At 23.3% G+C, this 12,647-nt stretch overlaps 1 protein-coding gene across 1 annotated transcript in view; it reads left to right on the top strand.

Annotated features, from left to right (window-relative positions):
* LOC101238626 (uncharacterized) overlaps nucleotides 1-12,647 on the top strand; it is a 144,805-nt gene that overhangs the window by 24,666 nt on the left and 107,492 nt on the right. The window contains exons 13-20 of the mRNA XM_065794620.1: nucleotides 266-448; nucleotides 3,313-3,561; nucleotides 4,413-4,570; nucleotides 5,175-5,337; nucleotides 10,617-10,805; nucleotides 10,915-11,163; nucleotides 11,490-11,647; nucleotides 11,741-11,894. Of these exons, the coding sequence (XP_065650692.1) occupies nucleotides 266-448; nucleotides 3,313-3,561; nucleotides 4,413-4,570; nucleotides 5,175-5,337; nucleotides 10,617-10,805; nucleotides 10,915-11,163; nucleotides 11,490-11,647; nucleotides 11,741-11,894 (1,503 nt within the window). The remainder of the gene's footprint in view (nucleotides 1-265; nucleotides 449-3,312; nucleotides 3,562-4,412; nucleotides 4,571-5,174; nucleotides 5,338-10,616; nucleotides 10,806-10,914; nucleotides 11,164-11,489; nucleotides 11,648-11,740; nucleotides 11,895-12,647) is intronic.

Genomic DNA, 12,647 nt, shown 5'->3' with positions numbered 1-12,647 from the left:
TGAATATTATATTATTATATGTATATTATATCATAAATTTTCTTTCATTAGTTACTGAAATTTTAAAGAATTAGATGCAGCCTTAAGTTGGTTTCATTTAATATAGTCTTTTTATTTTTCTACTTGAGAATGTTCATTTATATTGATCAGAATTAAATAGTTACATTTTATTGTGATACTCAAAAAAAAAAGTTATATCGTGGATAAAATTACCCTTAAATATATAATTCTCATAGTGTTTTAATTGCTGTTTTTTTTTTTATAGATGAAAAATATTCTGCAAATGGATATTGGAGTGAGTGGAGCGAATGGACAGAATGCAGTGCTACATGTGATGGAGGTGTTAGGTCTAGAAGTCGCACATGTAATACTCCCAAAAAGATTGGCGCTTATTGTAATGGAAAAGAAGAAGAAAACGAACCATGCAATGAAGAGGTTTGCACATCTAGTAAGTTTATATCTTTTATTGAATTTTTTTTTAATGCATACTTTTTTTTTTTTCATCACTATAATTCTCTATCAAACTTTTAAGAAACATTTTTACTCTTTTTTAAAACTAGTCAGTGGCACCTTAATAATAAAATAAACAAATATAAAAAAAGCAAAAAAAAAAACAAGCAATAATATAGAAAGTGACCAAAAAAAAAAATAATTAAAAGAAGAGCAATAACTATTAAAAAAGCAAGACTAATAACACAATAAATAAAAATAATTAACAACAACACTACAACACAATAAATAAAAATAATTAACAACAACACTACAACACAATTAATAAAAATAATTAACAACAACACTACAACACAATAAATAAAAATAATTAACAACAACACTACAACACAATTAATAAAAATAATTAACAACAACACTACAACACAATTAATAAAAATAATTAACAACAACACTACAACGCAATAAATAAAAATAATTAACAACAACACAACAACACAATAATTAAAAATAATTAACAACAACACTACAACACAATTAAGAATAAAATATTTTTTTATAATATTACTATATCATTTATATTAAGATTAGTTAATTAAATCAATTAAATTTAATTCTATTACTTATATATGAAGAGCTTATTACCAAAATGCGGTATGTGCAATTTTGAATTTATGTGTTGCTTTAAATATTATTTAATTAAGAAATAATTAGCAGATAAAAGTGCATTTTATTAATGTTTTTTGTTTATTTAGTTTCTTTTTTGCTTATTTACCAAGTAAAGTTGAGCTTTACTCGGTTAATAAGCGAAAAAAGACACGGAAGTTCAGAAACAGGCAATACAAATAAAAGTACAATGCTAAAATGTTTCACTTGATAAAATTAAAAGCCAAGAATATAGTGTTATATATTATTTATAATATTTCATTAATACTAGGATCAATTAACAGGTAATTAATCTTAATATTTATAAAGGTTATTTATAATAAGGTAATGATTTGCATTAGTGAAACTAATTATTATGAACAGGTTCTTTTGTTAACAAATCATTTAAGTATCATATGTGTATTACTTATTGAGAATTAAATTTCAAATAAAATGAAGATATTTATAAAAAGACAACCTACATAAAGATTTTTATAAAGAGATACAAAAAAGTTTTCTAAGAAAAGACAATAGGTATTTCATAAAAAAATGTGTTAGGTATTGTTTTATATTAGTTGAACTGATGCCATACATTTCAAAATATATTTTTGTATGAAGTCCTTATTGTCTTTTGAATTAGTCTGATTACTTTCTAATATTAAATATGAATTTATTGGCTTTTTAGTAAAACTTAAAAAAGATTTTACTTTAAATCGAGTTGTAGTACACACTATATTTACTTCTTTAATTACTAAAATATTAGGAAAGCTTTTTGAGAAAATAATTCCTACTTAAGGGTTTTATATCAAAGTTTTTCTTCTTCTATATAAGTTGTCTTCACCACCACTAAGACGCCTTATCTGTCCCAATAAATTCTCTCTAGTGAGGAATCAAACGCTGGTCTGCACAATAGGCAGAGACTAGGGGATTCAAAAAATAATATTTTTGAAAAATATCATATGGAACCCACTTAAGGTGTTCTATATAATAAAATAAAACTGAATTTTTAAAAAATATCAAATAATCTTAACAGTGAAGCGATCAAATATAAGTAGAAAGTGATGCCATTAGAGCGATTTTGTGCTTTGAAGTTCAAAAAGTCTACAAAAAGTTTTAAAAGTTTAAAAGTTAAAACAAGTTTATTTTGTTTATCATTATTTTTTAACATGTAAAAAGATAAAAAGAATTTGAATATTTTAAAGTTATGTTGCACAGAAGTTATGTTGTACAGAAGTTATGTTGTACAGAAGTTATGTTGTACAGAAGTTATGTTTTACGGAAGTCATGTTGTACGGAAGTCATGTTGTACAGAATTGTGTTTACAACCGTTTAAGTGATGCAATCTTTTGTTTTTATATTAATGCCATCACATATTTACAACCATGTTTCATAGTTAAAACCATTTTTCATATTTACAATTATGTTTCATATTTAATACCATGTTTCATATCTAACACCATGTCTCATATATGCAACTGCGATTCTAAATTTTATTATTTTAATCTTATTTTCAGCCAGATCTTGCATCATGGCACTACAAGTTTTTAGAATGTTTTAAGTTTTTATGTTGTTGCTTTTTTTGAAACTTCAGTAAAGTTTTATACAAATATAATCTTTTATTGTTATTATTAAGTAAGAAAGTGTAATATTTTTTTATTTAATTTAACTAAAATGGTTTGATAAAAAGTTTTAAAGACATTCTTATTAAAATATTTATACATCATGTACTAAAAAGAAATTTTAGAATTGTGTAAAATATATCTTTATTAAGATATATTATTATGTTATTAAAAGAAAATTATATAACTTTATTAAAAGTAAACTATTATAAAACAGTTTCACTATTTACCTTTTTACCAAAATGTGATCCATAGCATAAAAATTAAAACAATAAAAACAATAGCATTAGAAAAACTGTAAATTGAATGAACTTTATCTTAAAAATAGAAAGTATTGCTACTTTCTCACATCTTACTTAGTTCCTCCATGATAGACACATATTGTACCTGCTCTTAGCAGATTTATAATCAATTTTATGTTATATGTAACATTTTTAAGAGTGTGCTCAAAACATATTATTTCTTTTTGTTATTATTATTTTTATTATTATTATTTTTATTATTATTATTGTTATTATTACTATTATTATTATTATTATTATTATTATTATTATTATTATTATTATTGTTATTATTATTATTATCACTATTATTATAGAATGCACTAAGCAGATAGAAATTGGAATTTTATTGGACGCTTCAACAAGTGTCACATTATCTAATTGGAAAAAAACAATAGATTTTGTTCAAGATTTTTCTAAACAGTTCAAAATGGGTCCAACTGGTGTTCGATTTGCAGTTATTGATTTTTCTGATGATGCCATACTTGAAATTAGTGTTTCAGATCCCAGATTTTGGGATCAGGAAACTTTTGGTGAAAAAGTCTCCAGCATTGAATACTCTCAAGGTAAGATTTAAAGCTTAACAATTAATTCTTTAAGCTTAACTTTAATTCTTTAATGTTTAAAATGTTTTTTTCTTACCTAATTTTTATGCAGTTACTTGTTTAAACTTTGTTTCTGTCATTCTTTATTTGTCATTCTCTCATGCTCACTCAAAATATTTAATTTTGTTCATCAACATATACTAAAATTTATTATAAAGTATTGGAAAAATTAAAGTAGTAATGTTAATTGGAATCTCAAAGACACAGGTATTATTGTTTAATGTCTGATTGATTTTTTACTTTACCAAAATCAAAAAATTAAGAAATTTGACATTCACAATAATACATAGGTTAAAATGAAATGAACCCTGAGATTTTTAAGCAATAAATTATTCCTAGACTTCTCTTTTTTTTGTTTGTTTTCATAAGCTTATTTTATATTAATATCTGCTTATCTTAATATCGGAAATTTTTATGTCTTTTGATTTACTATTTAATTTAACGTTTTGAAAACATGTATTATTATAGAATTATGGTTTAACATCATAATTGAAAAAAAAAAAAAAATTAATTCGTAAATTTTGTTATTAATATATATCTATATAAAATATATAAAAGTTCTTTTACTAAAGTTATTATGAACTAAATTAACTTTTCAATTTGTCATGACATAACAATTGTAAAAGCTAAACGGAAAAAAAAAATTATGTCTTTGTTTTTTCATTTAGCTTTTACATTTCGTAAAAAAATAATCAAACATTTTAACATTATATCTACTTTCTATTTTAAATCCTCTTTTTAAAGTTTTTTTTTCTTTTTGAAAATAAAAAATTTAATTTTCTTTTTTGAAAAATACAAAAAATGTTATCCAGGAAAAACAAGAACTGATTTAGCTCTTGAAGTAGCTCGGAAACATGTATTTTGTAATGAATGTGGTTTGCGGCATAATACTCCCAGGCTGCTCATAGTTTTAACAGATGGTCAAAGTACTTTTCCAAAATTAACACAATTTGAAGCCCAACTTATCAAGGTATATTTTTTCTTTAGCAAGGTAAATTATAATGTATAGTGTGTACATTATTTATAATATATAAAAATAAGTTAGTAGAAGTATAATATAAGTGAGATGTTTTAGGTATTGTGTTTTTATGCAATATTTATGGTTTTATAGGCATAACACATCATTAACATTTACTTAAATTCAACAGAGTTTTTAAGTGATTCTTACATATGGTTTTTAAAAAAACTTTTCTTTTGATTAAGTTTAAACTAGTAGGTTGGATTCAAAACTATCATCATACAATTATACTTACACCATCATACATTTATACTTACACCATCATGCATTTATACTTACACCATCATACATTTATACTTACACCATCATACATTTATACTTACATCATCATACATTTATACTTACACCATCATACATTTATACTTACATCATCATACATTTATACTTACACCATCATACATTTATACTTACATCATCATACATTTATACTTACATCATCATACATTTATACTTATAGATTTATTATATACATCAAAATTTATCGATATCTGCTACTTAATTTATATAATTATATTAAAAAATTCTTCCTTCAGTTTTTAAATTATATTTTTTAAAGGTTGAGAACAATTTAACCATAATATCTGTTGGAGTTAGTGACCAAGTTGACATAGAAGAGCTGAAGAGTCTAGCTACAGATCGAGACCATGTGTTCTTATTAAATGGTTACAGCTATTTAAATGATAAAATTAACAAATTACTGAAAGTATCATGTATTAGTAGTAAGTTAACATTTTTTTATAAAAAGTATTTTATTAAGACATACACCGCAAATGCCTCTATTTTAAGTATATCTGTTATATGCATTGTATAAACTAGCAGTAAGCGACCCGTATTATGGGTTAGTAATAATTAAATAACAATTTATCTGGATATTATTACAATTATTGCAATTACCTCTAATTTAAGTATATCCATTGTCATATACATAAATCTGTTTTATTTACTCTCTCTCTCTACTTATACATATATTTATTTATATATCTGCTAAGGTTGCTTCTCTTAATCGTGCTTTCCATTTTCTCACTCCTGATTCCATTCTCTTCCTCTACAAATCTCTTATTTATCCCTGTATACTGTTGTCATATTTAGGCTTGTTCTTCTAATGATGCTCTTTCTCTACTAGATAAAGTCCTAAAATGTATTGTAAATATGGACCTGCTCTATCTGCCAAGCTTGAGCCACTCTCCCATTGTTGTAAGATTACGTCTCTTTCTCTTTTCTACAAATACTATCATGAATGCTGCTTAATGGAGCCATATCTCTAGTTCCATCAACCAAAACTCATTCTTGCTTGACTCATTTTACTGAGTCAAGCAAGAATGAGTTGTCACATCCTTTTACTGCATCTCCTTTCATGCTATATCAACTTAAATTTAATTTTTGTTTAGTCCTCTCCCCCTTCACCCACTTCAATGCTTCTGTCTATGTTCCACTACTTCTGCTTCTGTAATGCAGCATCTTCTCAAGAGATGCTGCATTACTAGTTAATAACTTTTCTGAACTTCACGACTGAAAAGGGTACCCAAGTGTTGAGACAAGTTTGTTTTGTAAATAAACATCAGAGTATATGTTTTGAATTATTTTGACTTTTCAAAATGAATTATTTATCTAGAATCAGAATAGCAATTTCTGTTATAAAAATATCTGCTTTAAATAATAAAGTACTCAATAAGTCTTAATTTTCCTTTTTTTAGTCAGTTTTTTCTATCTTACAATAATTTTTTAGAGTATTTAACGTCTTTTAACAAATATAAATACAAAGTATTATAAATATAAATAAATTATTTATATACAAGTATATAAATACTTTATTTGTTTCTTTAGTTGATTTCATTATTATAATAAATAAAAAGTTATATAATTCATAAACTCATTTAAAATAAAGTTGGATTGAGTGAAACTATTTTGGACTATACCACTATTCATTTAGTTTAAAAAAAAAAAAATTTTTAATTTTGTTGATCAATATTAACAAATCTTGAAAATTATAAAATGAAGCCTCCTTTTTTTTGTCTTTGTACAAGAAGTAAGTTGAAGTAAGTTAAGCCAGAAGTAAGTTGAGCCTTCTGAAAAAGAAAAAGAAAAACAAATGAAATTATCCTTTTTTTGTATTGCATATTTATTTTATTCAGAAAGAAAACTTTGCTGCCTCATGCCAAACCCTAAGTGGATGTAGTGGCACTCCTTTGTGGCAGCAGGTTATAAGATAGTTGACATATATACTGAAGCCTCTGACAGATGGCTGTTTCAGTGCGATATCACCTTTAAATTTTTTCTCTCACTTATTAATCATTTTATTGATATTAAAGAAAAAAACTGCAAAAAGGAAAATCTACGTATACATTAAGTTTATAAGTTAATTTTAAGTTTTAAAATCAAGTTACAAACTTTTAGATTTAAATTTTTCTATTAGTGTTAAATATTACTACATAAGCAAATATATCAGACTTGATTAAATAAAGAATAAAAAAGAAACTTGAATAATTTAGAGTTTGCTTTGCAAGAATCAAAATGGCCCTAAAAAATGATTTTTTTTTTTTTTTTTTTGTCAATACTTTTTTTTGCCAATATTTTCATTTATTTTGGTAAGTTTAACTAAAATAACTTTGTTTTAAAAGTTTAATTGAATGAACAAAACTTGTCTAAGATATCCCTTGAAGATCAGCTTTTTTTAACTATAACATTTTTAAAACATCATCCTCATTAAAACAATCATCCTCACAGCATTTTTAAAATTTATTTTGCTAAATTATATTTAGTTAATAATCTTATTATTATTTTTTTGTTTTATTGTATTTTTTTTTTGTCTGTTAATCTTTAATAAAAGTAATATTTTAACTCAATACTTTTAAAATTTTAAATTTTAAAATTTTAAATTTTAAAATTTAAAATTTTAAAATTTTAAATTTTAAATTTTTAAAATGTAAAATGTTTTTGAACAAAATTCTAAAGAAACACAGTTAAAATATTCTTAAAGCATAGAAAATAAATAACTAACAAGTTTTTTCTTTGCGAAATGAATTATCCTACCAAATTAGGAAATAACAAATAATAAAATATCACACATAACAATTACTTATTTTTTTAAACATCTGCTGTAGTGATTTTTGCACAGGACAGTCTTATAGACAATAAAATCAAAAAAAATACTCCAGACATTCCAACTGATTCCGGACATCCCATCTAAAGTGTAGAACAAACTCTCAAACTAACATCATAACCATTTTATTATGTTTACCAGTTTCATAATCAACACAGCTGCATTTTTACCAAATGTTATAAGATGTGAGAGTTCTTTCTAAAAATAGTGTTGCTATTAATTTCATTCATTCATATGAAGATCAATAGTTGATCAAGTTACAAAAATATCAAAATCTAATAAATTTCTTTTCTTTTTGCTCAGGATTTATAGAGTTTATGAAAATAAACTCTATAAATCCTGAAATATTTAAAAATATTTGTGTTTCAAATGAGTTAGTATACAGAAACATTTACAAAGTTAAATAAAAAACTTTTTTATTTTTTAAACAATTTTATAAACTTATGAACTTTCTGAAAATAAACTTCATTAAATAGTATTAATAAATATTTAACATATATCATTGATATTTAGTATATATATATATATATATATATATATATATATATATATATATATATATATATATATATATATATATATATATATATATATATATATATATACATACATATAAATATATATATATAAATTAGTATAAACACTTATCTAATTTTTTCTTTCTTCTACACAGTGTTTCTCCATCAGTAGGTTCATCAGGAGGATTCTTCCTGATGAACCTACTGATGGAGAAACACTGTGTAGAAAAAAGAAAAAATTAGATAAGTGTTTATACTAATTTATTATTGCTCTGTTCTTTAAGAACATTGAGCACTCTGTTTGTAGAATACACTAACATAATTTATATATATATATATATATATATATATATATATATATATATATATATATATATATATATATATATATATATATACATACATATATCATTAATAATTAAGTATATCATTTTTTTTAATTTATAAAGATTAATGACTTTAATAAAATTAATGAAAAAATTCGTTTTTTTATTAATCATTATTCCTTAAAAATTTTTAAGTTTTTTAACTTAATTCTAAAACTTCTAAAAATAAAAAAATAAAAATAACATTCAAATGATTGAATGTAAAAATAATATTCAAATGATTGAATGTCAGTTTAGTCAGATTTCAATAACTACAAATTTATTGATTAAAGACAAAAATTATGTATAATAAATACCAATAAAAAACCAATTTTCTTTAGAGATAAATATATCTTCTTTAGATATATTTATCTAAAGAAGATATATTGATATAAAGAAGATCTATTCATATATGAAATTTGATTGAATTTTTTCAATAGTATGATTGAGCAAACATGACTTATTATAAATACGTTGATCATTATTTTTTTTAAAAGGCAGAGATTTTAGTTAATCAGATATTTAATCTTGCAGAATAAAATAACAGTTTTTCAACGAAACCCAAATAAAAATATTCAACGTCTGTTTTGTTACTGAATCTTTACCTTTTTGCATCTTTTTTTCTTTATTGAAGCTTTTTTATCTCATCTGTAACACCACTCTCTCAAAGTCTTATAATAATCTTACATTAATCTTAATCTTTATTAAAAATCTCTTTTTAAAATTTCTTTTTTTAACTTTTACAGTCACACCACACATATACACATCACCACACATCACCACAGATCCACACATCAGCACACATATAACCAGCGTTCAATATTTTTTCTAGACCCTGGACATTATTAACCTACTGTAAAGTTATTTTCCAATGTTTTCATGTCTATCATAACATACTGTTATCTATTATGTCATATCATTGTCTATATATTATCTTATATTGAACATATATTATCATATATAGACTCAAAATATATGTTAGAAATCAAAACAATTTGTGAATAATAAAATAAATAACTCACAAGTAATAAATAAAAAGATAGTAAAAATCACCATTTTCCAGGATGGAAAATAATAAAAATCACCAATTTTAGCTTTGCTGAAGCCAAACAAAAATGATCTGGTATAATAATCATTTATTGTCAAGAATGTGTTACAGCAACTATTGTTTAAATTTAAAAAAAAAAAATCTGATTTAAAATTTTTAAAAATCAAATTATTTGGGGGTGAAAATTTATTTCAATTAAAAAAAGAACCATCTTGATATTGTGTCTTTATTTATTATGAGTAAGAAATGCCTAAAATTAATAAATATTAAAAAAGTAAATAAGTTTTTACATAAGCTTTTATACATTATACATTTTATTCATTTTTTACATTAGCTTTTGTTCCCTAGTTCTATTACTTTTGTTCATTATATCTGATTTTAAACTTTTATCATAAATTTTTTTTCCTCATTATGATAGTAAATTATTACTTCCATATTTATTTATAAGAAAAAACTTTTCTTATTTTCATTTTTTATTTCATTTTCTTTTCATTTAATTTTCTTAGAAAAATCCACCAATGTATTTTTAATCATACAATAAATGAGTTGATCAATTGCATAGTAATTAAGTGTAATTATTATTTATAATTATTATAATAGTTATTATTATCATTATTATTATTATTATTTATAAATATTAAAAACTAAATATAAGAGTGGTGTAATAGTTTTACAAATAAAATAAAAAATATTAATCATAGGTAAAGTATATTTAATTATAAATAAAATAATAGTGTATGTATAATAATAATAATAATAATAATAATAATAATAATAATAATAATAATAATAATAATAATAACAATAATAACAATAATAATAATAATAATAATTATATATATATATATATATATACATATATATATATATATATATATATATATATATATATATATATATATATATATATATATATATATATGTATATGTATATGTATATATATATATGGATAATATATTTTTAAAGAACAAAAATCTCCTATTAATGGTGGTTGGGGAAACTGGAGTGAGTGGACAGAGTGTAGCGCCAGCTGCAACGGTGGTATTAGAATTCGTGAACGACTTTGCAATAATCCATTACCCCAGAATGGAGGTATTGAATGTATAGGAGAAGGCGAGGAAGAAAGAGCTTGCAATGAAGAGATCTGTGAGCCTGGTGAGTGCAATTTTGTTTTTGTGTTACTGTAGCAACTAAAGTATTAATAATGTATTAATTCTTGTTTGTTTATTTTTCAATATAAAATATGAAAATATTCAATACTTAGCTTGTACTTCTGAAATGGAGATAGCAATTTTATTGGACGCTTCAAGTAGTGTTACTTTGACTAATTGGGAGAAAACACTAGAATTTGTTCGAGATTTTTCAAAAGAATTTAAAATGGGCTCTACTGGCATTCGATTTGCAGTTATAGACTTTTCAGATGCTTCTACACTTCAAGTTGATATTTTAGATCCAAGTCTATGGAGTAATGAAGCTTTTAATGAAAAAATCAGCAACATCGAGTATTCAATGGGTTAATTTTTTTTTTTATTAAACAAGTAAAAATATAAATATTTTACTGTAATTTGCTAGAAATATTATGAGAAAAGATATTATTGATAGTTTAAATGAAGCTGTAAATAAAAGAAGCTTTTGAATAATATTGTAAATGGTAGTGTGAATGAAGGTGTATATGATGGTATGAACAAACCTGTGAGTAATGGTGTCAATAAAGATGTATGTGATATATAAACAAATCTCCAAATAATGGTATAAATGATTGTGAATGAATAAAATGAAAAATGATCATTTTTCTAATTAAACTTATTACAACAGGGTTATAAATTTCTAAATTTTTAGGTAAAACAAGAACTGACTTGGCACTTAAATTAGCTCGTGAAAAAGTGTTTTGTAGGGAATGTGGTTTGAGAGTCAATGTTCCAAAACTGGTTATAGTTGTAACAGATGGTCGAAGTACATTTCCGTTTTTAACACTGCCTGAAGCTCGTCTCATAAAGGTTTCTTTAAATTTTAAATACAAAGATATGTAAAATTTTAAAACTAAATTTAGTTTTTGATGTTTGCTTTATCTCATAACTTTTACTTTAAAGAACCAAGCAAGCGTAATATGCATGGGAGTTGGAGATGAAGTTGATATAAATGAGCTAAACACTATGGCTACTGACAAAAATCACGTTTTTTTATTAAATGGTTATAGATATATCAATGATAAAGTCAACCAGATACTGAAAATGTCATGCAAACGTGAGTTCGCAGTTAATATAATAATAATCTTTTAAACAAAAAAAATGCTAAATATAAAGGAATTGAACTTATATATTCGTAAAATAAGAAATTATTATATATATGAGAAGAGTGAGTAAATATTAAAAAAATAATAAATCCTCCTTGTTTATTAATAATTTAAAACAAATTTTTGCAAAATTAAAATTATTTTAACTCTTTTTCTATAAGGATTTTAAAATCTATTTTTATAAAAAAGAAAATAATATTTTATTTTAGGGCATGTTTAGTCTAATACTTTAAGCTAATTTATTTTAAGTATTTGCTTAAGTTTTTACTTGTTTTAATTACTTAAGTCTTGCTTATTCTAATTATTTGTTTAGTCTTACTTATTCCAATAATAATTTATTAACAGCAATCTTCCCAACTTATTTTGATATCAAATTACTTGTTTCAGTCTTCTTTGCTTATTTTGATAACCAATTATATGCTTCCTAGCTAATTTTTGCTCATTTTATCTAATTTATTAAGGAAAATTAAAACTTATAGTAACTAAGGTACTACTGGGTTCAACTTTTATAATTGTAAAGACCAACATGGGTATAATAATTACAAAGGCTCCATGGTTGGTCTATGGTAAATTTTACTGCAAGGGTCATGATTGAAATTTGGTTTTGATGAAAATAAGTCATTTGAATTTTCAGCCCAGACAGCTTGGATTACCGCAGTTTCAGAATCTATATTCATTGAAACTTCCTTCAATTTCTTAAAAAT

This window comes from Hydra vulgaris, chromosome 03 (genome assembly GCF_038396675.1).
Source record: "Hydra vulgaris chromosome 03, alternate assembly HydraT2T_AEP".
In the NCBI taxonomy this organism is placed as follows: domain Eukaryota; kingdom Metazoa; phylum Cnidaria; class Hydrozoa; order Anthoathecata; family Hydridae; genus Hydra; species Hydra vulgaris.
The sequence above is the reverse complement of the archived record's forward strand: the minus strand, read 5'-3'. Positions and strand labels throughout refer to the sequence as shown.